Source organism: Herpailurus yagouaroundi, unplaced genomic scaffold (genome assembly GCF_014898765.1).
Source record: "Herpailurus yagouaroundi ecotype Mexico unplaced genomic scaffold, PumYag 187, whole genome shotgun sequence".
In the NCBI taxonomy this organism is placed as follows: Eukaryota; Metazoa; Chordata; class Mammalia; order Carnivora; family Felidae; genus Herpailurus; species Herpailurus yagouaroundi.
This window is the reverse complement of record NW_024412418.1, coordinates 10,170,497-10,198,342: the sequence shown is the minus strand read 5'-3', so window position 1 is coordinate 10,198,342 and position 27,846 is coordinate 10,170,497. Positions and strand designations below refer to the sequence as shown.

Below are 27,846 nucleotides of genomic sequence, written 5' to 3'. Positions count from 1 at the left end.
CTGTGTATATTCTGCACCAATTGATCTGGCTTTGAAATTTACTGTCTATTATAGTTTAATGTTTCAACCCTGAAGCTCTCCCATCCCTCATTCTACTTTTCTCCCTTTAAGATCAATTTTCTGGATGATGGGAGATCTTTTAAGAACAGAAACGCACCTTTCTGTTTTCCTCTGTTCCCCACCAAGAGCTCCTGGCCAGGCACAATCCTTCAAAGGAGCCCGAGCTAATTTAATCATCATTGCCGCTTTTTGCACCGCCAAGCGTTAGAGGGCGCTAGAATCTCAGACTGTGATTGGCGCTCAATGAAGGCCGCTCCCGGCGCGCAGATCTTTACGTAAACGTTGGGGGCGGAGCCGCCCTGAGCGCGGTGACTGGCGGCGGCACTGGCGGCAGCTGGAGGCGTAATAGTGCGGGTCGCGGGCTTGGAGAAGTTAAGAGGCGGCGGTGGCGCCGGGGACGACGACGACAGTAAGAGCGGGCCCTGGGCTTGTCGCTCACCATGCCGACCGTAGAAGAGCTTTATCGCAACTATGGCATCCTAGCCGACGCTACGGAGCAAGTTGGCCAGGTAAGTCCCCGAGAGGCCTGCAGGGCCCGGCGCTCCGCGGCCTCTCGAAGGCGCTCCCCGGGCCGGGCGGGGGCTCCTGCTTCGCCCTCCCGCGGACTCCCAGCGGCGCCCGCTGTTTGGTCTCGATGGGCCCCAGTGGGAGTGTAGACGCCCGCTTCGCCGGGGAGAGCGCGGGTCCCGGTCCCAGGTTATTTCTCTGCCTCCCTTGACCAGCCTTTTCTCACCGTGGCGTTTCCTAACTCAGCCTCGCCAGCCCCCCGTTAATTGTCGTCCCGAGCCTTGCCCCGCATATTGCTTTAAGTCTTTCTTCTTTGCGGTGGACTTCAGCCCGTCGGAAGATTAAGATTGAGAGTTCTCGAGAGGTCAGAAATGTCTTTCTCGAAGCAAAACAAACAAACAAAAAACTTGCTATTAATTTAGGAAGAGTGTTTAGCGGACAGAAGTTTGTGAAAACAGAAGAGGGGCCCTTTTACCCAGATTTTAACAAGGACTTACGATTTCGTTTATTCAGTACATTTTTGAGCGCCAGGTGCTGTGCCGGGCGCTGGAGGTACAAGACAGAAAGTTATTGGTGCTCTCCGGAATGTATCTTTAGTGAGGGGGACTACCGATAAATAAGAAAGAAAGGTCTGCCACCCCCCCCCCACCCCCCCCCACCCCCACTGAAAAGTGTAGTACAGAAAATATAACAGAATCGTGCAGTGGCAGTGGGGAGGGGCGGGAAAGAGTGCAGCTTTAAATAGAGTTGTCTGGCAAGAGCTTTCCGCAGTGTTTGCCTCAAGACACACAGTTTCCGCAGTGTTGAATTTTTATGCAGGCTTCTTTGTGAGTCTTCAAGTACTGGAGTACATTGAACTTAAGGAGTTGGGGGTTGTGTGTGTGTTTTCTTAGGAAAAGAACCAGGCTCTCCCAGAAGTAATCTTGGTCATTGTCGTTAGAAATTCTATGCGTATTTTTTCAGTACTTAGAACTTAATGTTATTCATCTGCTTACCCATCCCATGGAGTAAGAAGTGGAAGATCCTGTATATAGTCTACTAACGTTATCAAGGCTGTGGCAGCCCCTCCCAGCCCCTTTTTCTGGACATGTGTAATTCAGGTAAATCTTTTTAGAGCTAAACAACAATAAAGTTGTGCTGTCAGGACCTTAGTTAATCTTTATCTAGAATTGTAAATTTACCAGTTTGAAGTACTAGATCATTTTCCTTCGGTACATATTTCCATTTCAGTAGCAAATTTTGACATCATCAGTCAGTGAGAAATATACTAACAGTGTGTTGTAGACAAATATAGAGTGGGTGTTAGGTCAATACTGAGGGAGAAATTTTCTACCGGTTAAGACAAGATTGGGAAAACTGTGATCAGTCATATTTTGATTTTGTTCCTAGAAATATGTGGTAGTGAAGATACTCTCATTCATTGTGACGGAGTTGAGGGAGATTGTAGCAAATTCTTGTCCCAAAAACTGATTTTGTTGCAGATCAGCAGAGGAGATGGGGTAAAACCTACAACAGTGATTCTCAGTTTGTAGATGCTGCTCTCCCAAAGAGGTATATCAGGAATTTTTTAGGGAAACTTAGAAACTATATACACAGTCCAGTCCCGTTCCCCCAGCCTCATTCTTTCCTGGTAGCAAACAGTTGACCGCCATCTACTATGCTAGGGCAAACAGAAGTCAAACTGGAATTTATATATTCGCTGTGAATGATTGAGAGTTGCTCACATTTTTCTCTTAATGCCATCTTTAATCTCTTAAATATATGTACATATTTATTTATTTTGAGAGACAGCACATGGGGAGGTGGGGGCCAGGGGCAGAGAGATAGGATCCCAAGTAGGCTCTGTGCTCACAGCACAGGCTTGATCACCTGACATGTGGCTTGATCCCAGGAACGGTGAGGTCATGACCTGAACTGAAATCAAGAGTCAGACCCTTAACCAACTGAGCCACCCAGGCGCCCTAATGTCATCTGTAGTTTTAAATACCAGGTAAGATTGAGAGTTCTCCCTCAAGAGGTCAAAAATGTCTTTCTCAAAGTAAAAATCTGCTTTTAATTTAGGAAGAGTGCTTAGGAGACAGAAGTTTGTGAAAAACAGAAGAGGGTTTTTTTTTTTTTTCCATGCAGACTTTAATGAAGGCCCACAGTCTCATTTATTCAGTACATTTTTTCAGTGCCTACCATGTACCAAAAACACTGTGCCAGGTGCCTAAATTTTAGCAGGATTCCTTAGCACAGTGGGAGCTCAGTACCTTCATGACACTGTAGTGACAGCTGTCAGGCAGCTATTTGAGACGAAAAGCCCTGTGCATAATTAGGTGTAGGGATTTTCTCAGCCTCAAATAGTGAATTCTGGAAGGACTGAAGCTCGACTGAACCATAATGGCTACTAAGTCTGCTCTACTGTATAATAACTTCAACCTTTAGAGAAAATTCCTAAAACTTCTCACCAAAAAAGATAGTGGGTTTCACAACCCTGCATGTGAATTTTAACTAAAAGCAAGAGGCAACTTAATGGAAGGAACACCACTGACAGTTCTTTAAGGAGAGAAAGTCTTTACATTCTTAATGTAGCAAAGCCTGACTTTCATGTTAACTTAGGAGGTTTACAGTCAAGGGTTAAGGTATCCTGGCAGGTACCTATGTGGACATTTCTGAGACCATATATGAGTTTTTAGTCTAGAACTTCCTTCTAACATTTATGTTCGGTTTCATCCTTTGCCAAAGAGCTGAGAACCATAGTTGCTTTTGCTGCTGCCGCTGAGGGGAGTACCCTCTTCTCTACTGTCAGAGAGTAATGCTCTCTGAATACATCAGGAAAAACACAAGTCCTCCGAGGTTTTCAGCTAATTTTCTCCAGATTATTCTCTTGATGAACCTCCTTGGCACTGTGTATTCATTTATAGTACTTCATATTTGTATTTTATTTCATGTGAGGGCTTTTCTTATTCCCTTATTAAATTATAAAGTCTTGAGGTTAAGGGTTAAATTGTCTTTTTTTTTTTTTTTCTCCTTGCACTATACCTTCTACTTCAGTAGACATTTTTTCTTTAAAGTTGAAGAAATACATTAAAAGAGAGAACAGATCTAATTAATTGTATATAACTGTATAATTATATTAATAAAGTTAATAATTATACAACTAATATATGTCCTACAATCACATATAAATGTAATTATTGTTATGTGTGTATATATACATGAAACAAAAACCTGTTTACAAGGATTATCTCTTGGGAATGAAGGTGAGAACTTTATACACTCACACATCATATATGTGAACCATGAGCATGTGTTTTCTAATAAGCAAACTTCAAGTGAGAAATTCTAAGTGATGTATTATTTAACACCTGAAAACATTTCCCTCCTTTTTTGTACCTGCTATTCAGCTTCCCTTCCCCCCACTCTGCCTCTGCTACTCCTTCAGGTCTCCTTGCTCTGCTGAGTGTTCCTCTACCTCCCTAACCCCCTTTCCACTGTGCTCTGGCCATAATAAAGTAAGGTGTTGTCCATTAGTATTTTACATTTGTTTCTAATTTTTCCGAATTTACTTAATTTTTAAATGTAGATATTTAGTTTTGTATTATGTAGTCAAAAACTTTTTTAAGTTAAAAAAAAATACCAAATATCTGTGAAGGGACTGGGGCGGTTAGGCTGAGCTAATAAGATCAATATAATGCCTGAACCCTTATTTCTCCTTTGTTCTCTTAAACGGGAGTACACTGGCTCTACAGAGTGGAAAAGCATAAGCTTGATTGACTTTTATTTCATGAAGTACCACTCTTTTGGTGCCTTTTTTCCCTATGATTAAGCTAAAAAACACAGACCAAGTTCATACTCCTTCAAAAATCTGTAAAAAGTTGGGTGATGACAGATGGTGACTACACCTATTGTCATGAGCATTGAGTGATACGTAGAATTGTCGAATCACTGTGTTGTACATCTATCTGTCAACTATACTTCAATAAGAAAGTGTTAATTTTGTGTTACAAACTAGATTTATTCATTGAGGAAGAAGTAATAATATAGCTTTGCATATCCATTTTATTTTTATGTCATACTTGAGAAATATGTTTGTTGAAACTATAAACTTCTCTAAAATAATTCTTTCTTGCTTAGAAGCTGCATCCTGGTCCCAAACAAACATGGCTTTACCTGGCATGTAACTGATCACTTACATATATTGGTTGTGTTTTGACAATCACTATCACAGACTTTTTATTTTAGAAGGTATATGCTGAATGTGGGTCTACCTGTAGCCTTTTATTTTTACTTGAAAATATTGTAGTTTGCTTTTTTTTAATTGTATATTAAAGGCATACACAAATGGTTTTAGGAATGTGTTCAAACATTTACAGTTAAAACTTGTTAGTATCACAGTTATCTAGCAGAACTATGCAGTTGTAGTGGAAGAGAAAAAATAAGCCATGGTGTGTAGTACTTGGAATACTTTATTATGGTTACAGTCCACCTGTCACTAAATCACTGCGATCACTGAGAACATCGCTTCTATTGTGTTTCCTACTTTGAAAACCAGAAGTAATAACTACTTTAGGGAGATTCTGTAAAAAGTCTTGTTCCTATGCTACAGTTAAAAGACAAAGAGCTGGCAGTAGAACATTTTATTTTGTATTACATAAAGGGTAATGAGTTTGAAGTCTATTAGTAACGTTTATAGAAATTATTTGATATGGGGCGCCTGGGTGGCTCAGTCGGTTAAGCGACCGCCTTCAGTTCAGGTCGTGATCTCACAGTCCATGAGTTTGAGCCCCGCGTCGGGCTCTGTGCTGACAGCTCAGCCTGGAGCCTGCTTTGGATTCTGTGTTTCCCTCTCTCTCTGCCCCTGAGCCGAAGTCAGCCGCTTAACCAACTGAGCCACCCAGGTGCCCCGGTAGATTTGATTTCTAATTTGAATTTGTAAAAATATTTTAACTTTCCAAAGAACTTTCTCTGTTTGGGATGCTGCATCTCCATTAACATGCCTGTATGGAGCCTATATTTAGGACTCAAATTTTGCCTTTGATGGTCCTAAATCTGGCAAACTTTCTTTCTCTCTTGCTTTCTTGACTAAGATCTCAGAACTTAAAGAAGCTTCATATTAGGCACAGATCTTGACTTTAGAGCCTGTCAGAACTGTGTTAAGTCTGGATCTGCTACTTGTCTAGCTATGAAGCTCTGGGCAAATTATTTCACTTTCTGAGCCTTGGTTTCCTCGTCTGAAAAATAGGCATAGTGGTAACCCACAGTACCCCACTCACGGGTTTACTGTGAGGCATGCACACAAGGCATTTCTCAGTACCTGGTAGGCTTTCAGTAAATGTCGCTAATGATTCCTTTTTATTCTATTCCAGATGCTTTTTTTCCTTGACAAAAGGATGGTTTGAAGTAAGGTTTCTTCATTTAATTTCAGATAATGTAAGGAGTTTCCTCAAAAGGCTTTAGAAGTAAAGCTTTGTTTGAGTTAAAGGAAATTGGACTGTGATACCCTGTAAAAAGTAAGGATGTCAGAACTGTTTAAAACTTTGATTTTATGAAGTCTGTCTAGAAGACATGAGGCAAACCACAGGAATGTGAATGGTAGAGAAGTTAGCCATAATTTTTTAAACCTTTGCAATAAAAGTATGTAATATACTTTTGAAGTAGTAACTCCTGAAGACTGATTTCGTTCCTGCATTTTATGAGGAAACGAACCTAATTCAGAGAAATTTTTTTTATTTAGGAGTTGGTGTTATGTTTAAGATACTAAAATTTGTCAATCACTTGATGGAATTTTATGTTTTTTAGAACTAATTTTTAGAATTTATGTTTTTTAGAAAGGTGGCAATTTATGAACTTCTAAAGTTACCTAGTATTTTTTGTAGAATATATTAAAACCCGTACCTTTAAAAGATCTAATCGTGACCATAGCCTTTTGACATGAGAACACTTTTAAAAGTCCTTGGGATTCTACTGTACCTTAATAACTTTGTATTTTGCTTTATTTATTTTAACGTAGTATTGTCCATAAAAAAGAGTTACTATAGAACTAAAGTTTATTGGATGTTTATTGGCTATTCTACTTTTGAAGGCATGAGGTATCTAAAGCACTTCGAGCATTGCTGTGAACAGAGTAAACACTATGCCATATACGCATTAGGTGTCATTACTATAATGTTTACTGTTGTGCAGTAATTAGAAGTTTTACCCATATGTCCAAACAGAAGATGTATCTAGAGTCTCAGTGTTTATTACTCTCATTTGCCAGTTTGTTCACTGTCATTTAATAAAAGAACTGGTTTGAAGGCAAGTGTGTTAGGGGGATTGGGAACTTGTTGACTCTTCAATGATGAGTATCTGAGGGAGAGCGCTTCTGAAGTTTTTTGGTTTTTTGTTTTTAATAAGGAAACAAATGAGCTTTGAATGTATTGTTGTAGTAAAAAGTTAAATATGTGACATTAGAATCTGTCTTAATCCAAAATTGACTATCTAGAATGAATTACTGTTTTCATATCATAAAAATATGAGGCTAGGGAAAAAAAGCTTCCTAACCTTTCTGTTACTGCTTAATTTTCAAGATTGTATTCTCTCCCTATTCACCAAGGTGCTAATTGAAAACATAAGTATGATTATGTAAATGTAACACAATTCTTTGAGAATTCTACAATATTCATTGTAGGTTTTAGCCATGATACAGTCACAAGATTGGGGTCAGTAATCACTAGAGTGAAGTTGATGCATCTACAGACTTACTTGCTTTTTCTATTTAAAATTCAAGTTGTCAGTCTCTCTTCCCCAACTGATGAATAATGCGTGGGGAGTGGGGGGGGGCAGGGAAGAAGATGTTAGAAAAGTAGGTGTCCAATTTAAGCAGTAAAACTGCAAAAATAAGTCCAATTTTTTAGCCTGAGTAAAAATTTAGTAATATAAAGCAGACTTGAACAAGTTTGTTTAGCTTCCCATCTTTAAAAAATTGTTTCTTCTGTTTTATTCTTTCTTTCAGCATAAAGATGCCTATCAAGTGATACTAGATGGTGTGAAAGGTGGTACGAAGGAAAAAAGATTAGCAGCTCAGTTTATTCCGAAATTCTTTAAGCATTTTCCAGAATTGGCTGATTCTGCTATCAATGCACAGTTGGACCTCTGTGAGGATGAAGACGTATCAGTAAGTGTATGATTGATGCTTTTCAGTGAGCTTTCAGATGTCTCACTTGCCGTTCTCAGACACTTTCTATGTGTAGCTAATGGAACTGACGTAGCGGTGGTATCAGTGCCCAGGAAGTCCTGCAGTGTGTTTTGGTGTGATGCCATGCTGAGGCTTAAACCTACATGTGAGAAAATATTTTCTCTCTTTCACCAACTTTCAACTGTGAAAAATGCGTAGAATCACAAAATATTTTGTTTTGCTTATCGTTATCCACTGTAAAAATGGGTTGTGGCTCACATTTTTTCATAGATTGTTATACATTGTGCACATGAAATTAGACTAATGTTAGTTTTTAATCAATTTATACTTGCTTAGATATTTAAAATATTAAGTATTAGATCGTATAGTTTGAACACCCCTAAATCTGGTGCATAGCAGAAAAATAATTGGTCTGTGTAATAATTACATATGATTACTAGAATAAGAAAAAATAGTTTTTCCTTGGAACGGAATTATATTAGCATATCTGGCTGCTGATACAGATTCCTAAGAACTTTCAACTATTACCTCCTGGCTTTTCAGATGCAGTTAGTGAATCGCCAACATTCCATGTACAATTTGCTATATATAACTCCTCCATTTTTTTTTAAACTATGCCCCCCCCCCAAAATACAAATAAAACTTAAAGTAATAAACAAGCCAAGACCACATATTTGGAATTAAGTACGTAGTATATATTTACAAATGTTGTGTTAAGTAGTCAATAGGGAAATTTTAAAGTAAATAGAGGTACTGGATAGGACTTTGCCTCTCCAGGGTACTGCAGTATATGCCCAAAGGAAGTAAAAATGCAACAGTTAACATGTAATCAGTGTATAAACTGTTGTTTATGATCTCAGATCTGTCTGCTCCAGTCAGTTAATTGTACTTAGCATCCCTTTTCACCACATTTTGTTTTAGTGATTCTGTGAAGCTCAAATATTAAACTGGAGCAAATTATTTCTAAAACTGCAAGAAGCCTCATGTTTTATATTTTGGTGACTCATGCCCCTAATTATGGTTTCTCTCCAGTTTTAGTTTTCTTTAAAGATTGGGGTTGTTGTTTTTATTGATGATAGTATTTGGTTAATTTTTTTGTTTGAAATCATATTCAGATTCGACGGCAAGCAATTAAAGAGCTGCCTCAGTTTGCCACCGGAGAAAATCTTCCCAGAGTGGCAGATATACTAACCCAACTTCTGCAGACAGGTAAGAAATTTTATTATTACCCTCTTATCTAAATGTAAGTTCCCTTTGAAATTTAGCTTTTTTGTTTTCCTTTTTGGCTGAAGGTACTACTTTTGATAGAAATTAAAATTCTTCTTTTCATTCAGTAGTTTGAAGCTTATTGTGATTATCTAATTCCTGGTGTTGTTTTGTTTTTAATTCTGTTCATAAAGACATAGTGACTGGATTCTTTTGGGAATTTTGATGCATTGTGATTTTTTGCCCCAGTTTCCTGTAGCTTTTTAATTGTACTATCTTAATGTAAAAGCTTTCCTGGTGTGAGATCAGGTTTTTCTACCTTTATAGGGAAGATGTATTTTCTTGGTAGTTGAGAAGAATGCTTAGTTACATGTCTCCTCTCAATGTAATCTGTGAGAAACTACGTTGAATCTTAGGTTTGAAAATGCAGCAAATATTTTTCATTCCTTTTACACATTGTAGTATTTTTTCTCCATCCAGATGATTCTGCGGAATTTAACTTAGTGAACAATGCCCTGTTAAGTATATTTAAGATGGATGCAAAAGGTAAGTCCACCATTTGTTCTGAATTGTGAAAAAAAAAAAAAAAAAAAAAAAAAGTTGGGGAGCGTGGCATTCCTTATTAAGGATAAAATCAGATTCATCCAGAGATCTATTTCATAAAAGTTCTGAGTGTTCTTTAAAAAAGCTGCTTAGCACAAGATATTTGTGACGTGAAAAACCTAGCAGAAGTAATTGCAAAAACACATCAGACTTTTCCATTAGAAATCTGTTGGAGGGGTGCTTGGTGGCTTAGTTAAGTTGTCCGACTTCGACTCAGGTCTTGATCTCATGGTTTGTGGGTTCAAGCCTCGTGTCGGGCTCTTCGTTGACAGTGCAGAGCCTGCTTGGGATTCTCTCTCTCTCTTTCTCCCTCTCTTTCTCTCTCAAAAATAAATTAATACATAAAATTTAAAAAGTTGTTGAAAACTCCCTTTGCCACATTAAAGAAATTCTCCAAAATGCCTGGGTTTATTATTAATGGTTATAAAGTCATTCTTTTTTTTTTTTTTTTTTTTTTAATGTTTATTTTTGAAAGAGAGAGAGAGTGTACACACAACAAGTCGGGTAGGGCCAGAGAAAGAGGGAGACACAGAATCTGAAGCAGGCTTCAGGCTCTGAACTGTCAGCACAGAGCCTGACACCGGGCTCAAACCCACGAACCATGAGAACATGACCTGAGCCAAAGTCGGATGCTCAACCAACTGAGCCACTCAGGAGCCCCCAGAAAAGAAAGTCATTCTTAAACGGATTCTGAGTCCATGAACAAAGCATCTGATTACTGTTACGGTTGGGGCTATAGAAATTTCAAACTAATTTAGCCGGAAACAGTCATATTCAGGATGCTTATTAACTCACTGGAAAATAAATACTGTTAAATGAGTTAAACAGAGAAACTTCATTACAATATAGAATTGATTTGCTACACACAACTATTTTGTTTTGCAGGGACTTTAGGTGGCTTGTTTAGCCAAATACTTCAGGGAGAGGACATTGTTAGAGAACGAGCAATCAAATTCCTTTCTACAAAACTTAAGACTTTACCAGATGAGGTTTTAACAAAGGAAGTAGAGGAACTTATACTAACTGAATCCAAAAAGGTAAGCTTCAGTCATCATTTAACAGGACTCCTGTAAAGCAAAAGAACATATTTCAAATTGTAGTATTCATTAATGTCTGTAGCTTTTGTATAAAATGATACATCCCATTAGAACCACTAAAGAATGTCAAGCTTTTCTTATATTGTATTTTGCACTTTGGTCACCAGTAATGATGAATTGGCATATTGATTTAAAGGGATGTGATCACATTTAAATCTTTCATGGGGTATCCTCAAAATTTATGCATTCTTCAGGACTCTGTACAAGTAATTTCTTTCAGGAAATTTTACCTAATTTTTACCCCCTCCCCAATTTTAGGATATTCTCTAGTGTTCTGGATCATTTCAAAATGAAAGTGAAACACATTGAAGTGCCTGTTTTCTCATCTTACCCCATGACACTGTAAGCTCAGGAGACCATGTTTATTTGTGCTCCCAGCGTCTAGCATAGTTAGAGACGCTAAGATTCACAAGATGTGTCACAGCTAACTTTGCACTCATAAAGTGCCAAAGTTTGGAGATCATTATTTTTATATATATGTTGAGGAAAATTCAAATTTTTCTCTAACAGCACCACTCCCTTGCTTACTGATGAGATTTCTTCAGTGAGAGCGAAAGGAACAGCTCTCCAGCTGGGAATATCAGTATCTGCTCCAGCTAGTAATCTGGTGGAGTATGTAAGGATTGCTTGTTTCTTCAGTCAGTGAACATAAAGACTTAGACCCACTCATATGGAGCACTCAAGACTTGCATGGTCTCAGATTTTGTATACAGTTGCCATATTAATGTGAGCGAGCTGCTTTTATTTATTTTTAAAGATTTTATTTTTTCAAGTAATCTCTACACCCAGAATGGGGCTCAAACTTACAACCCCAAGATCAAGAGTCGCATGCTCTACTGGCTGAGCCAGCCAGGTGCGCCAAGTTGCTTTTAAATTCAGGAAACTGAGGGGCGCCTGGGTGGCTTGGTCGGTTAAGTGTCCGACTTCAGCTCAGGTCATGATCTTACGGTCCGTGAGTTCGAGCCCCGCGTCGGGCTCTGTGCTGACACCTCAGAACCTGGAGCCTGTTTCAGATTCTGTGTCTCCCTCTCTCTCTCTGCCCCTCCCCTGTTCATGCTCTGTCTCTCTCTGTCTCAAAAATAAATAAAAACGTTAAAAAAAAAAATTTAAATTCAGGAAACTGAATCTGATTTGACAGCTGACTATAGAATTTTCAGGGTTTTTTTCCCTCTTACCACCCCACCCCCTGCCCCGGTGAAGAGCCTTTTTAGATATTCTTTTCTTAGCTATTCTCCTATGAAATTTTAATGCCACAGATATACTATATCTATTTATGCACTGTTTGTATATCTGTGCTTCGTACATAAAGAAGAAAAATTTTCCGAGAACCACATTTTGCCCCTCTGGAGACAGTGTTGTGCCCTGTTGAGAATGCATGATGTATTCTAAAGCTAAATTTGACTGAAGCTAGAAGCTGTCCTCTCATCAGTATTTCAGAAATATTAGCAATCCAACTTTAGTAACTGAAATAAATTTGCTACAGTTTCAATATTGATCTTTCTTTCCCATTCAAGTGATAACAATACTGTTATTCTGAATTGTCTCTTTGCAGGTCCTAGAAGATGTTACTGGTGAAGAATTTGTCCTGTTTATGAAGATACTATCTGGGTTAAAAAGCTTACAGACAGTGAGTGGAAGACAGCAACTCGTAGAGTTGGTGGCTGAACAGGCTGACCTGGAACAAACCTTCAATCCCTCTGATCCTGACTGTGTGGACAGGCTCTTACAGTGCACTCGGCAGGCAGTACCCCTCTTCTCTGTGAGCTCTTTGTTTTACATAGTTGATATTTTGATTACTCTATTAGCGTATATTTCTATGGATTCTCACTTGAGGGTTCTCCTCAAACCTTTGCATATAAGTAGTAACAGTGGAGTGAATATTTACTGGGTGGGGTTGATGAGAGCCCCGAACAGCCAGAAATTTCTTTAAAGTCTTGCTTAGAGACTTTTTAAAGGTCGAGAGCATTTTGTGTCATAGTTTATGGTTTGGCTGAGTTTCTAAACCATTTGGTTTAGTAATTTAGCTTTTTTTTTTCCTTAAATTTTGTAACAGATTGTTGTTATAGGCAAATACGCTCTTTATCTCTGGCTTTGTGCTTCTCTGCTCATGAGTCTTCTAGGATGTGCATAGAGTAGTTTGAAAAACACAATTTAAAGGACTCTTCCTCTTTTGCAAAATGTACAGTCTGAAATTCAACACTAAAATATCCCCTAAAATTTGACCTGAGCATTAAGGAAGAGTTTGAAAGTCTGCAGATGTCCCAGTGCTCCAGATGACTTGGTTACGAAGTGTGTATTGTCACAAGGTTATTCCTGGAGTGCTCTGGGGTGTGCACTGTGTTGTAACTACACTGCTTGATGCTGTGGTGCTCAGCATTTTTTGAATGACATTCTGTTATTACATTTGAAGGAATATTCCCCCCTTTCTTTGACAACTCCGTGTTCTTTGTATTTTTGCAGAAAAATGTGCATTCCACAAGGTTTGTGACTTATTTCTGTGAGCAGGTTCTCCCTAACCTCAGTTCCTTGACTACCCCAGTGGAGGGCCTCGATATACAGTTGGAGGTAGGAGAAAATGTCTGCTGTTAGTACTGAAAAGACATTCTCATATTCTAACATAAATATAAACCGCTAACTTCGAGATCTGATTTCTAAGAGAGTAAAGTTGTGATGGCTAGCTAGTAATCTATACCAGGATTAATCACTTAGGAATGCTTTATGGATTTAATGAAAGTTTGCTGCATTGGGAAAGCATTGCCTATAATGTTCATGATACTCTCTATCTTTGTAGCCTTAATACTTTTAAATAAGGTATTTAATTCATGATTGCTCCTCTCTGTATCTATAATCGATAGAGCCAGATTTAAACAGACTAACACAAAATATCTTTTATCCCTTCTCCAATATAATTGACAGCTCTCTCCTTTGTATCTCAACTGTAATGTACATTCATATTTTTTTCCCCACAACACATATAACATTTACATTTATTTCTCTCTCCACATTTAACTGATGCTTCTCTATATCCCTAGAATGTGTTGTGGAGTCTGATTCTGGAAGGCACTTAATAGTTGTTGAATTAAGCTGAAATAATGGAAATGTATATGCCATTCTCCTCTTAGGTTTTTAGGCTAGAGAACAGTCCTACTGTGTACTGTCACTATCATTTGCTTCAGATGTCCTGGGTTTGGCTTATTAGACTGAGATGGAGTACAAGACAGGTGGAGCCCAAGAGTAGTGGCAACTACCAGTGCTTTGAGTTAGTGTCCAGAGACTAAATTTCATAGCAAACAGGGCCCACTCCAAATATTCGTAAGTAATTCTTTGCTGTTAAGAGTTCTTCCTCGGTGTTTCTTCATAGTACAATATTAAGCTGTAACAGAAAGCAGCCTTAAAAGTTACCTAGAATCATTCTTACTTTACAGCCCTTGCCCATTCAAAAAAAATAATACTAATAGCAGTGAATTGTGTGTTTTAGGTATTGAAACTATTGGCAGAGATGAGTTCATTTTGTGGTGACATGGAAAAACTAGAAACAAATTTAAGGAAACTGTTTGACAAGTTATTGGTAAGAGCTTTTTTCTTTCTTTATGGCGTAGTCAGTATATAGTGTGGTGTAATTTCTAGAGAATCAGCTTTTGAAATTCAGATTAGATAGAATAATTCTAGCAAGTGTTTTTTAGTTGCTCAGGCCACATGTTATCTACTTTTAAAAGAAAATCTTTGACATCTCTTCTGTTGTTAATATTTTGCATAAAAGATAATACAGGATTTATATAGTAGGTCTTTCTGTTATTCCTTTATCAAAATTTTTTCACATTTGCTCCAGGTCACCATCCAGGTCGCTGCCCAAGGCCAAGTAGCTTTAGCAGCCAGGAAGTAAGGTCATTTAAGTCATAATTGTGGAGAAAATAGGCCACCTGATAAAATCATTATCAGCATCACCAAGTGATTTTCTTGTTGGATGTGAGCAATTGTGTAACTGACACAGTGAGTGATAAACATCAGACCTGTAGTATAAATGGACTCTTCCCACATCCCATGCTCTCTCTTCCAGACCTGTAACACCTGCTGGGGTGTTATAGCACTCATATTGAATGCCTTTGGCAGTACTTGGAATGTGAGAGTCAAACAGTGTGGGATAATGTTCAGAAAAGATTTTTGGAATTAGCATAGTAAAGTGATTAAAAACATCAATTTTGTGAGGCACCTGGGTGGCTCGGTTGAGTGTCCAACTCAATTTCAGCTCAGGTCATGATCTCACGATTCCTAAGTTCGAGCCCTGCATCAGGCTCTGTGTTGACATTGTGGAGCCTGCTTGGGATTCTTCCTCTCTCTTTGCCCCTCCCCTGCCTGTGCTCTCTCTGTCTCTCAAAATAAATAAATAACTTAAAAAATATATCAATTTTCAGTGGCAAACTTAGATTGAATCCTGACTCTTCAGCTGACTATTTCATCATAGAAAAATTATCTAAGCTCTCAGAATTTCATTTCCTTCATTATTAGCATAAGTGCCTAATAAATGTTAGCTACTTCATTGTCAGCAGTAACAGCAGCAGCTATGACAGGTTAACATGGAGAGTTGACAGGCTGGATCATTGATCTAATAGGTAAAAGGGATATCTTACCTAAATTTCTGATGTTGGCAGTTTTTAACACTTCATGCCTTAAAAGGGTGCAGCTATGACAGGTTAACATGGAGAGTTGACAAGCTGGATCATTGATCTAAAAGGTAAAAGGGACATCTTAACCTAAATTTTTGATCTTGGCAGTTTTTAATGCTTCATGCCTTAAAAGCATGCCCTTCATTTACCTCATTATATGTTAATAATTAGAGCATTTCCAGTAGATTGCAAACATCTTTGTATTTCCATCTCTTAGGAGTACATGCCTCTCCCTCCGGAAGAAGCAGAAAACGGGGAGAATGCTGGAAATGAAGAACCCAAGCTACAGTTCAGTTATGTGGAGTGTTTGTTGTACAGCTTCCACCAGTTGGGCCGAAAACTTCCAGATTTCTTAACAGCCAAATTGAATGCAGAAAAGCTCAAAGATTTCAAAATTAGGTGATGTATGATTGAAGTGGTCCAATCCCTGGCAAAAATGATAGCTATCTTGACACTCCCTTGGTTTTGTTTTTGTTTTATAAGAGTTCTCTCTCCACCCTGCTTTACCCCAGTAGAACAAAATGGAAGATCCACAAAACAGGAATGTATACAAACCGGTGGCATAACATATCCACATAGGAGGAAAGAACTTTTTCTAAAACGGACTCTAGGTCTCCTTACTTGCTTTATGATCCCCAGCAGATTCCCAGTCTCTCTAACTGCCCACATTTTCCTCAGCAGTTGCATTAAATGATAAAGCACCTGCCTTGTGGAGTTGGGGGAATATTAGACAGTGAATGGAAACCTTGGCACACGCGGGTACCCCATAACCTGGAGCTGCTATTGTTGATGTCTTAGAGGGTTCTGGAGGAGCACCACCGGAGAAATCATAAGTGATTATCATGAAGACACTTTGTATTGAATCATTTTATTAACAGCTTCACATCTTATAATTTGAAATGCTTGTCCACTGTATCGTCTGTTACTGTCCTCTACTCTTGGGTAAGGCAGAGGTTTAGTACTTGGTGAAGCATTTGAGAAGCAGCAGCATGTTAAGAAATTACTCCAAAAATTAAATAATGCCAAGTTGTTAAGTGGAGTTCCTAGAGGTCAGCAGGTGGGGCTACGTACTGCCTCTCTCCATGTATTTGGGAACAAACTTGAAAAGGGAGTTACTTAGGACCCTTTGAGATTTACATGAGCTTGTAATAAATTCTCAGATCTGCAGTTTTGTTATACTTTTAACTGGACCTTGAGGTGTAAACAGGTCAAACACTGTCCCTTGTTTGCAGATAAAAACATAGAGATTAAGTGATTTGTCTAAGGTCACTTGACCTTCAGTTGGCCAGTGAAAGAGTAGAACCCAGGCCACCTGATCCTAATCCATGCTCCTGAATGGTTCACTGACCATGCCTTGCAGGTAACCTAAAGAGCACAGTGCTACAAATCTTACTCTTGCCAGGTTGAGTGTGGATTTATTACCATTTTTGATAAAGGAGGACTGCTTTTATTTCACTTATTTATGTATTTCTTGGGATCATGTATTGATAACTTAAAAATTAGCTATAGTGTAAGATTCTCTGAATTTAAAAACAAAGTTGAAGTTGTGATTTGCTAATTAACCAGTACTTCTTTATTTAGGCTGCAGTACTTTGCCCGGGGTCTGCAGGTTTATATCAGACAACTTCGCTTGGCTCTGCAGGGTAAAACAGGCGAAGCCTTAAAAACAGAAGAGGTAAGAAGAGTGGATCACATCTTATAAGGAAATTTTTTTATTATAGCCAGAATGTATTACAAATTCAGGCTCAGGGGCACCTGGGTGGCCTAGTCGTTTGAGCACCTGACTCTATTTTGGCTCCGGTCATGATCCCAGGGTCGTGGGATTGAGCCTCGCGTTAGGCTCTGCTTAAGATCCTGTCTCTCTCCCCTCTGCCCTGCATGCGCGCGTGCGCGCGCGCACACACACACACACACACACACACACACACACGCACGCTCTCTAAAAAAAAAAATTCAGACTCAATTCATATGTTGAAATGTAACAGGTAATACAAGTCTATGTTGAAGATCCCATGTTAGAAGATTGTCTGCAGATTCAGTTATTTACTAAGTTATATTTTCATATGTTTATCCTTGTTGAAATGTTTTGTTGAACGTTTCCAAGTTTGTGAACAGTGCTACCAAACTTAGATACATACCAGTCTTTTGCTAGGGTCTCATTAGCACATTTTGTTCAAATATTTGATTGACATTTGTGATATTTAAAATTTTACCTTTTTGATAACCAAATATCAGTTTACATTGAAAAAAAGATTAAATTGCCAGTTCTACCCCAGACTGTATGTGTATGTGGCGGGGATTTTTGGATTTCTCTGATTTCACCTATTTTGATAAATCTTCACCCCAATCCTAATGAAATATTTTAAGTTTTCATTATGTTTTCATCTAACTTAAACTGATGATTTTTAAAACAACTCCTATGCACATATGACCTGCCCCTCACTCATTTTTTCAGATAAATGGTAGAAAACACTTCAGTGTTCTAACCTATAAAGGGAATATAAAGATTATTTGCTTTCTTTGCCATCTCTGCACTGGTTTAGATTAAAAAAAAACAGGAATGAGAAGAAATGATTCTGAAAGAGAATTGCTCTAGTTCTATATGGGAATGGAATATACATCATGAAAGTTATTGGCACTTTAATTTTGTTTTCCTTTTGCAGAACAAGATTAAAGTTGTTGCATTGAAAATAACCAATAATATCAATGTTTTAATCAAGGTAAGTCTTCCTTTCTTATCTAGTCCTCCACTAGAAAGCTAGTGCAAGAGGTTTTATCCATCTGTCTTTAGGTCTATTATGGTACACTGTTAAAGGGAAATGCCATTGTATTCTAGATATTTGGCCTTTTAAAACTTTACGCTTTTTACAATACCAAGTGACATTTCTATAACTATTATGAAGTCATACATCGTTTTATTTAAAAGCTACTGCAGAAAATACTGCAGAGGAAGACGTGCAGATTTTCTCTGGCACAAAGCATTGGAGCAAATACATTTAGATTTAGAAACTTCACTGACTTAAGTTCTGGTGGTCTTAATGTTGTGTCCTTTCACATGGCCAGTAAAATTCTGCTTTGCTTATTCTAAGCATGGACAAGTCTGTGTGGCACCTGAGATGTTTCCCTATGGTTCTTTTCTGTTAACTTATCTATGCAATAAATTGAGAGCTGTCTGTACTGTAGACTAAGGTGTACCTTACCATTAAGCCATAAATACCCTTCAGTCCTATTTACCCTCCCCAAGCATCCATAAACCTAAACAAAAGACAACCTGAGAAAAAAAAAGAATCACAACAAAGTAACCATCATTTGTTCCTACAAGTTAACTTTCTTGTTAGCCAGCTGGGAAAAAGAAGTATTTGTTAACAGAGCACAAACCTGACAGTAACAAATTAAGACTAGTGGTATACCTTAACACCAATCTGGTAAAGATCTCATGGAATAAATACTTTTTTATCAGAGGAGAGGGAAACTTTTCAGAGAAAGCAACAGGGAGACATTGAAGGATGAGTATCATGGTGTCAGCACTCTCATCTCCTAAGGAAATTTTTATAACAGCCACCACTTATTTCGAACCTTAAATACAAATAATAATTTCAAATAGTGAATTCATATATTAAATGTGAGACTTTTGAGAAATAATTTATATACATCTCTGTAAGTTTAAGGTATACAGTATGGTTGGTAGATCTGTATGGTGAAATGATGACCACGGATAGATTCAGCCAACATCCATTTTCTCGTATGGATTACAGCAAAATCCCTTTCTTATGCTAAATCATATGCTAAATTGGTCCAGCTAGAAGTCTCAGGCGTTTTTAATTCAAAGGACTTTACATTGACTAATTCCTTACATTTACCTGGCATGGTGGATTTAAGGTTTATATAGTAGGATGTGGTCTTTTGTAGTATATTTAACTATGGAAGTAAGTCAGTTTACTTTTATCACATTTTACCTACATATAAAATATGTAGGTAAAAAATAAATTAAAAAATGATTTTGACACGTAAAAATCAGAGTACAGCTGGTAAGAAATGTTAGGTAAAATACTAAGAATAAATATATTTAGAAATGTATCCAAGTTACATGAGGGTATCATGAGGTTAGATTATTTCAGTTCTGGATTGCTTTAACATTTAAATTCAGCAAACATTTGCATTATTACATATTGATAATTTCGTATTTAAATCTTGGGGGTTTTTCCTTCATTGGTAATTTGGAGACATTTGAGAAGAAAAACATGGGGCGCCTGGGTGGCTCAGTCGGTTGGGCGTCTGACTTCGGCTCAGGTCACGATCTCACAGTCTGTGAGTTCGAGCCCCACGTTGGGCTCTGGGCTGATGGCTCAGAGCCTGGAGCCTGTTTCAGATTCTGTGTCTCCCTCTCTCTGACCCTCCCCCATTCATGCTCTGTCTCTCTCTGTCTCAAAAATAAACGTTAAAAAAAAAAAAAAAAAGAAAAACATGATTAGCCAGGCCTTTAGTTTTGTTCTAATTTTGAAATGTATAAAAGTCTGCAAAAGCAAATGCAGGCTGTACCATTTTTTTCCGTGAAAGCACCTTGGTGACTGCCTCTGTGCAAAAGAAGTGCTTATTTATTTACTTTGTTTATTAGAGTTGATACATTTTATTCTAGAACTCAAAATAATCATCATTTAGAAAAGACTTAGCTACGGTTTCTGAAGTGATGTACACAAAATAACATTAATGAAGTGTAATAGATGGAATTTTAAAAAATTGTTTACTTTTTCTGTTGCAGCTTTTTTTAGGTGAGCAAGAAGGATAGATTAAAGTTTCCTCTCCTCAGTTGTGTCTTTAAGATGTCTCCACGTTACTTACCCTCACCACCAAATATGTTACAAATCTTGTCTCATTTTGTCTTTTCAGGATCTCTTCCACATTCCTCCTTCTTATAAAAGCACAGTAACATTATCCTGGAAACCTGTACAGAAGGTGGAAATTGGGTAAGGTATATTTAAAAGAGATTTGAGTGTTCTAATATTTATGATTTATAAATATGAAAATCTCTGACTTTGGATATTATATTTATTGTACAAAATGGTACCTTATTAAACAATCTTAGTAAGATGTTAAAATATGACAATTAGAAGCATGACTTAAAATATAAAGTCTGATTGCAGTATAAACTGGTGGAATACATCGCTGGAATGTTCAGGCTTCTCTGTACTCCTGTGGCATAACGAGACTTCTGACAAGTTTTATAAACTGAGTCCCTTGCCTGTATAGTTCTTGAAGCTACATATTCCAGATTATTTTAAAGCCTTGTAAATGCCTTTTGCCATTGTTGCATAATTAAGGCACAGTTAATTTGATGACATCAGAACATTATATCCCTTTTTCTGATGTGACTGTCATCTTTAGGATGTCTTTTGACCAATATGCTAAATTACATGTGTATTAATGGCCTCTGGTAATAGAATTTTTTTTATTGCCCTTCTTACTGTTACAGGCAGAAGAGAGCCAATGAAGATACAACTTCTGGTTCACCACCGAAGAAATCTCCAGCAGGACCAAAAAGGGATGCCAGGCAGATTTATAATCCTCCTAGTGGGAAATATAGCAGCAATTTGAGCAACTTTAATTATGGTGAGCGTTTCCGTTTGGGTACAAGTAATATGAGAAGTTAGGCAGAAATTGTGTTGTACTTGGTTTTACTTATTAATTGTATGTAGTAATATATATAATGGCTCTTTCCAGTGACTTTTCTGAGTTAGCTTGGGGAACTAGAGCTACTGGGGAAACGGGCTACCCCATTCCTTTATAACTCTCTCTTGTAGACTTACTGAATTAACCATACAACACTAAGAACTTGGAAAAGAAAAATATTCCTCTTGTATTCAGAGGAAGGAACCAAAAAAAAGGAAGTTGACATGAACTATCCATTCCTCGTTTTCCTTGTTGTAACTTCAGGGCAAGACATTCTGTGCATTCTCCCTCAAGGGTAGATACAGCTTCTAGCAGATATGATGATATTAATGATCCTTCTTGGACCTTATCTGCCTACTGCTTGTCCTTCCCATCTTCTTAACTACTATGGAAGAAGTCCTAGTAGTGGAGTCAGATGTTAATGTATCACCGGCAAGGAAGATGTGTCCCATTGCGGTCTCTCCCCACTGCCCAGGGTGCAGTCTCCCTGTTAGCTTTAGCCACTGGTGCCAGGAGAGCTTCCCTCTAGTCCATTCTCTCCCAGTGCTGTGGAAGAAGAGCAGTCTGTTCCATATTGACTTGTATCCTCATAGATCCTTTCAAAGAAGAATGGATGAAAACATCACTGAGTCACCTCCTTGTTTAAGAAGACGAATCTTAATAATACTGGCAACCAAATGTAATTAGGATTGGTCTTATTTACCAGCCAGAATTAATTCTTCAGTAATTATCTTTAAAAAAGTACATTGTGAAACATGTAACTCTATAATTGTTTCCAAGGTGAGATAATTCTGACATTAAAGTCTTCCCACAGTAGCTAAATTCCTTTAATACCTGAGCAAACAGCTTACAGAAAGGTGATTTTTTTTAGACTGTGAAATGAACCCTTCTATTTGTCAGACTCCGGCAAATTTAGCGTAGGAAAGATCACTGAACTCTTACTACGTAAATGTGCATCTCTTAGCCTCTTCTCTTACTTGAAAACTAGGGATAACAGAGCTCTTAAAAACTTCAAATAAGAGGGGGAAAATACCCTCAAGAATATTTGTGCAGACATTTTGTAAATGGAAAGGATTCTGTTACTTCATCACAACAAAGATCATCTTCTATTGTTTGTATGATTTGTGGTGTCTTTCAGAATTATTCTTAAAATCCACTGTTACCTCAGATACTATCTTCATTTGATTTAAATGAAAGTAATCAAGAGCTATGGCAATACATAGAGAATTGTATTCCTTTTCACTTGGGCAAATGAGTTACTCTTGAGTTGCTTTGAGGATTCTGCCCTGTGAAACTCACTGCCTGTTTGATGGGGAGAATCAGATGACATAATGCATGTGGAAAAGAGATGTGAAAAATGCAGAGCCTTAGATTATGATTTTTTTTTCACTATCAGTGTGAAAAAAGTCTCTGAGTCACTTACAACCTCAGTTGTACCATAGTCCTCAGAGTAATATGGGCAAAACAAGCATTCCTGTTAATTGTGTTTTGTGTCTGGTATTACTGCCCCTGAATGTTCTAAAGGGGTCAACCTTGTCGTTGGGGTGCTGGTCATAAACAGAACTACAAAGAAACTAAACTCTCATCTTTTTTTAGAAAGTAGTAGCCAAATTTCTGCTAGCATTTTAGATTTCAAGAGTTGAATGTTAACAGGTTATAGGTATTATCATAGTAGCAATTTCAAGAGTTTTCTTGGCTTTCTTTCACCCATTCCATTGAAAACAGTTCTTGATACTACAGATGAGATTTGGTGGGCCTATCTACCTCAAGTTTTTTCCCCACCTTTTTTATGTCCTTCCCTTAGGGAACTGAAAAAAGAAGCATGTTGTATTTTTTTTTTTTTTTTTCTGGGATGTCACTGTTGCCTCAGAATTGGAGGGGAGAACATGTTTTATTTTCTTAATGCCTTCTAATACATAGTTTGTTAACCACCATAATTCCACTTTCCTGTGTCAGCCACACTCTTGTTTTATTTTTCGAAAGGCTGGTTAGATGGCTTTTTTTTTTTTTAAGTCATGTATGCTGAGGGGTTAGGAAATTGACTCCTTTTGGTTATTAGAGAACCAAGTAGTATTAATACTTATTACCTTATTACATTGAAAGAAATAGGCTGTGATAGGCCTGAACTTGTTCATCATAGAAGAGGAACCAGAATTGCAATTGTTCTTTGAGTCTAGGCAGGAATATGTAGCCATTTTTTTCCTTATCCAAGTTTATCACTTTACTAACCAAGGTCTCTTATTTGCTTTATAAACATTAACTCAATTCAACTTCTTGGTGCATTTTTTAATGAAATTATTTATAAACACCTGCCCACGTTTGGTTTTCCCTCCTGCACATATTTGCTCCGTAACCTAGAAGTACTAAGCATGATATATTTTGTGACTTGTGTCCTGCATATTTTACATTTTTAGAATGTAAAAATAACTTTTAAATCATAATTGTAGCTGGGAGCAGTGGTTTTTTTAAGTTAGTAATGTAAGCTTGAAACCACTTAAGAAATCATGCAAATGCAGAATGGTGCCTCAGGATAAAGCTCTTCAAAAAAAAAAAAAAAAAAAAAACTTTTTTTTTTTTTTGGAGACTCTGAACTGTGTAGAAATGGCTACATCCATTGCAGGTCAAAAAGAAATAGTATAGACAAGGTAACCATGTCAAACAATATCTTCCTACAATGTATGTAATATCCTCATTAGATACGGCTGAATAACAGAGGGCAAGTAACCTAGTTCTGCACATTAAAATTGATTGAAAAACAGTTGAAAGGGTGAGTTTTAGTAGTCAGTTTACACGGAATAATGATACGTATGAAGATAATTTGTTAAGTGTGTTGTTAAATTAACTGAGAAATGAAGGTTTTATAATGAGCACGATAGGGGGAAAATGTGCCTACATGTGCGTAGATGAGGCCAAGTCTTAGAAATGCTGGAGTTACAGCATACATAAGGGTTGCTATACAACCTGATGCACTCGTTGCATTTCTGGGAGAGTCTTACTTACCCCCAGACCACCTCTGATTTTTTCAGTATGTTCAGGGAATAACCAACATGGTGGTTTCATTTAAATGGCTTTCAAACTGATCAGCTCAGAAAAATGTGTTGGGGCAGGAAAGATGACTTTGAAACAGATTCCATGCTATTACACATGTAAATGTTGGCTAAGCTGGGGAATGATCCAGTTAGTTTTCTAATTCAGAGAGTTGCTGGAGGAAAAAAAAGACATCAAAACATTACCCAAATAAGGTATCTATATTTCTAGCCTTAATAGCAAAAAAAAAAAAAAAAAAATGGATTGCAATATAGACTTAATAGGAATTTTTCAAGCATCCATCCAACATTATGGATCCAAAATGGCAACACCTGGTGGTTTTCATTGCTCCTAACAAGACTGCTGCAGTGAGGAAGTTTGAAGGTTCAGTGAAGAGATTTGATTTCTGGAATTAGAAGTTTGAGACTCAGGACTCATTTATGTATAATCTAAAGTCCAACCTTGCTGATAACTTCAATCAGTTTTCTTCACTAGAGGATTCCTTTAAGGACTATTTCTCTGGAACTATAAAAGAGACTAACCAATGAATCAAAGCTCATTCTACTGTATGACACAAGTGACTTGATTTTTTAGCAAGATAAGCTTAATTTACATTAATAATCTGAATACTGTATACAAATCACCTTTTGGGCAGCTCATGTTAGCTGATAAAGTAGTGAGAAAAGCTGTTGGCATTTATATCAGCATTTTTGTGAGTCCAGGTGCTTGAAATACCGCAACCAAAACAAATTGCCTGTCCACTGCATTTCAAAGGTACATTTTTCAGTCTAGGTTAATTTGTCAAAATTGATCATTGATAATTTAAGCTATTTTGTTTGCACTCATGGCACTAGCTTTTGAAGGCCAGTGGCATTTTTGTTAATTCCATATTAAGTATAGAATTTTTAATAGTTTAATTATCTTCAGTAGTGATAGGCACACCAATAACTAAGAAATGTAGTTACAACGTTATCACTTTGAAATATCTAGTTTTTGGGTACATTTAACTGAGTACCTACTTTGGATAGATTTGGAACCTTGCCATCGTGCATTAGTATGTATGTTGCTCTGGTTTATGTACACATTGAATTTGTAGATGAGCAGAATACCAGCGCTGCTTTTATAGAGTCTGCTGCTACACGCAGAGCTACAAGCTACATTTCTTCTGCATTTGCTGTACCATGAAGTCCTGAGCAAGACCTAAACCCTTGTTCGCTTTTTCGTAGAGCAGAGAGGAGCCTTCAGGGGAAGTAGAGGTGGCCGAGGTTGGGGAGCACGAGGAAATCGTAGTCGGGGAAGACTCTACTGAATAAGACATCACATTCTTCAGCATTGTCATGAGCTTAATATACTTAAATTCTACTACTCATTGGATTGCCGGGGATGTCCCTTTAAAAGGACTGCTGCCTTCAGCTAAAAACTTAATGTTCTTTATACCTTTGTATGTATGATCTACTTTTGTAACAGACCATGGTTGTGTCCAAGGTAAAAACCACAGTGATATTTTTGGATGCTTTGTTCACAATCTTGACTTGTTTTTGCAATATCATTATTACTCAAAATTCATATTGTGAATCTTTTACTTTTAACATCTTGGTAATTTGTTATCGAAAGCTATTCGGGTCTAAAATGTAATGAAATTCAGTCCATTTCTGGTAACTGGTAAAGATGATCAGTTGAAAGTTTACGGATTTCCTCTACCCTGTCTTTTTTTTTTTTTCTTTTGCCCAATATATGGAGAAGAATAATGGTCAATCTTAACATTTTATTTTCATTGTTTTTTAAATAAAGCTGCTAGGCATTTCCTACCTAGTGTTATAAAAGCAAAATACTTAACAGCTTTCTTAAAATGTAAAAATGACATTACATTTTTAGGAGGAAGTAAGTTACTTTGCACTGCTTACTTAACTCTTCTCCATATGTTGCGATACTAACTTTTGACTATGGGATCTTACTATTTGAATAGAAATGTGTATGTATAATATACATACATACATAAGCATATATGTGTGTGTGTATATATATATATACACACATGCTGTGAAACTTGACTACGCAACATAAATCATTTTTTAAAATTGCTGGAACGGGTAGTCTTTGACACGGTGATGATCCTTTTAAGAATGAATCCATTATTAACTTGTTACCTAGGTTTTCCTCCCAGTAGTGAGGGATTTTGAGTCAGTTGCACTTACATGATTATTGTTATTTAAAACTAAAAATAAACAAAGGCTGCATTTTCAAAGATAAATTTGGAGATCCCTGCTGGAGAAATACAGCCAAAATATTGAATCAGATGTACATATAGGTTTCTACAGGATGAGACAGAATAATTTAGAATTGGGGGATTTAATAACCAGGGCAACCCAGGAAAAGTGACTTGAAAACATGGTGTACCAATAAGTAAGGGATGCTCTCTCGGTTTGCTTTTGCCACTTTCAAGATTTTAACTTCTCAGGTTATTAATCAAAATTATTGTATAAGTTAGCTAATAGAATCTTTAGGTTAAAACAACAGACGGGGGGTTTGTGGAGTGTTTAATGTCATGGGCATTTTTAGTAGCATAGGCCCTTTGCTCTGCATTTGAATGTTTCATATATTTTTGTTCCACAGTTAATCTTCCCTCCCCCAAGTTTGCTATTCAGATTCAATGCCTGAATGACATTTTCTAGTAGTTTGACATATTTTTTGAGGAATAGTTTGTGATTCCAATGCAGGTGTCTTCATTATTGTTACCTCTACATTGGGGAAAAGGCAAAACCCCTTTGTTAGAATTACTGCACATGTTTATGGGAAAAATATTTTTTTTTAAGACTAGAATGATACAAGTGAGCAAAAGAAGTTGGTCAGCTTGACTATGGAGTGGTGGCAATAATCTCTAAAACATTCCAAAAGACTCTGAGCTGAACCTAAGCTCCCTTGGAATCTGAACAGACATAGGAACAAGGAATTGCATTTGAAAACTGTGACCAGATAGTCTGGACCTCAGAGGCATCAGCCAGTGGCCTAAAGCCATTTCAAGTACAGAAACTATTGGGACTACAGCTATATAAATTTGAACATTAAGTGTAACTTTTCCTCTTTTTCTTTTTTAAAGCATATTTGTAAACTCAAAGCTGAGCAGAAATAACTTTACTTTCTCAAGTTTGACACCGAGTTGATTATGTTCCTTCCTTTGCCACCTCATTGTTCCCTTACCTTTCCTAAGGCAATAGTGCACAACTTAGGTTATTTTTGCTTCAGAAATTGAATGAAAAACTTCATGCCATGAATTTTTTTCTTTTGCAAGACACCTGTTATCACCCTGTTCAAATGTAAATGTTCCCTTATGCTTTTGAAATAAATTTCCTTTTGTAATTTTGTTTTGTGTCTTGATGTGTTATGATTATGTAACTTAAGATTCCTGGATATCCATTATTGATTGCTTTTATTTTGCCAAGCAATCAATACTGCCAAGCAGTGTGTTAGACTGAAAATACAAAGATGGACAAGTTGGCTCTGCCTTCAAGGAGTTCAGTCTTGCAAGTTATCTTTAATTTTCATCCTTTGAGGTTTATGTTTAAGAACTCACATACTTCTGAAAAAAAAAGGATTTGGTCATTTTTATTGAAGTAAAACAGCAGATGCATACTTGCCAAAACATTGTGAAATAACTAATTATCATCTTCAAGTTAATATGTAAAGTAAGTCGGAATGGCTTCATTTGACGGCCAGCCTTTAGTAAAAGTCTTCCTGAAGTAGAATGGTTAGGAGTGTTTTATTTTTATTTATTTATTTATTTATTTTTAACATTTATTCATTTTTGAAAGGCAGAGAGAGAGCGCAAATGGGGGAGGGGCAGAGAGAGAGGGAG

General features: G+C 37.2%; 1 protein-coding gene across 2 annotated transcripts; it reads left to right on the top strand.

Annotated features, from left to right (window-relative positions):
• Positions 1-362: 362 nt before the first annotated feature.
• Positions 363-27,355, top strand: API5 (apoptosis inhibitor 5). 2 transcript variants are annotated; one of them, XM_040495400.1, is made up of 14 exons: positions 363-569; positions 7,547-7,708; positions 8,845-8,938; positions 9,416-9,481; positions 10,424-10,575; positions 12,188-12,394; positions 13,096-13,200; positions 14,114-14,203; positions 15,517-15,698; positions 16,881-16,974; positions 17,963-18,019; positions 20,187-20,263; positions 20,770-20,906; positions 25,220-27,355. In XM_040495400.1, the coding sequence occupies exons 1-14, from the start codon at positions 501-503 to the stop codon at positions 25,300-25,302; spliced, it is 1,575 nt and encodes a 524-aa protein (XP_040351334.1). In that variant the 5' UTR covers positions 363-500; the 3' UTR covers positions 25,303-27,355. The 2 variants fall into 2 exon arrangements, with proteins under 2 accessions (XP_040351334.1, XP_040351335.1); XM_040495401.1 differs by having other exon boundaries at positions 364-569; positions 25,225-27,355.
• Positions 27,356-27,846: the final 491 nt, after the last annotated feature.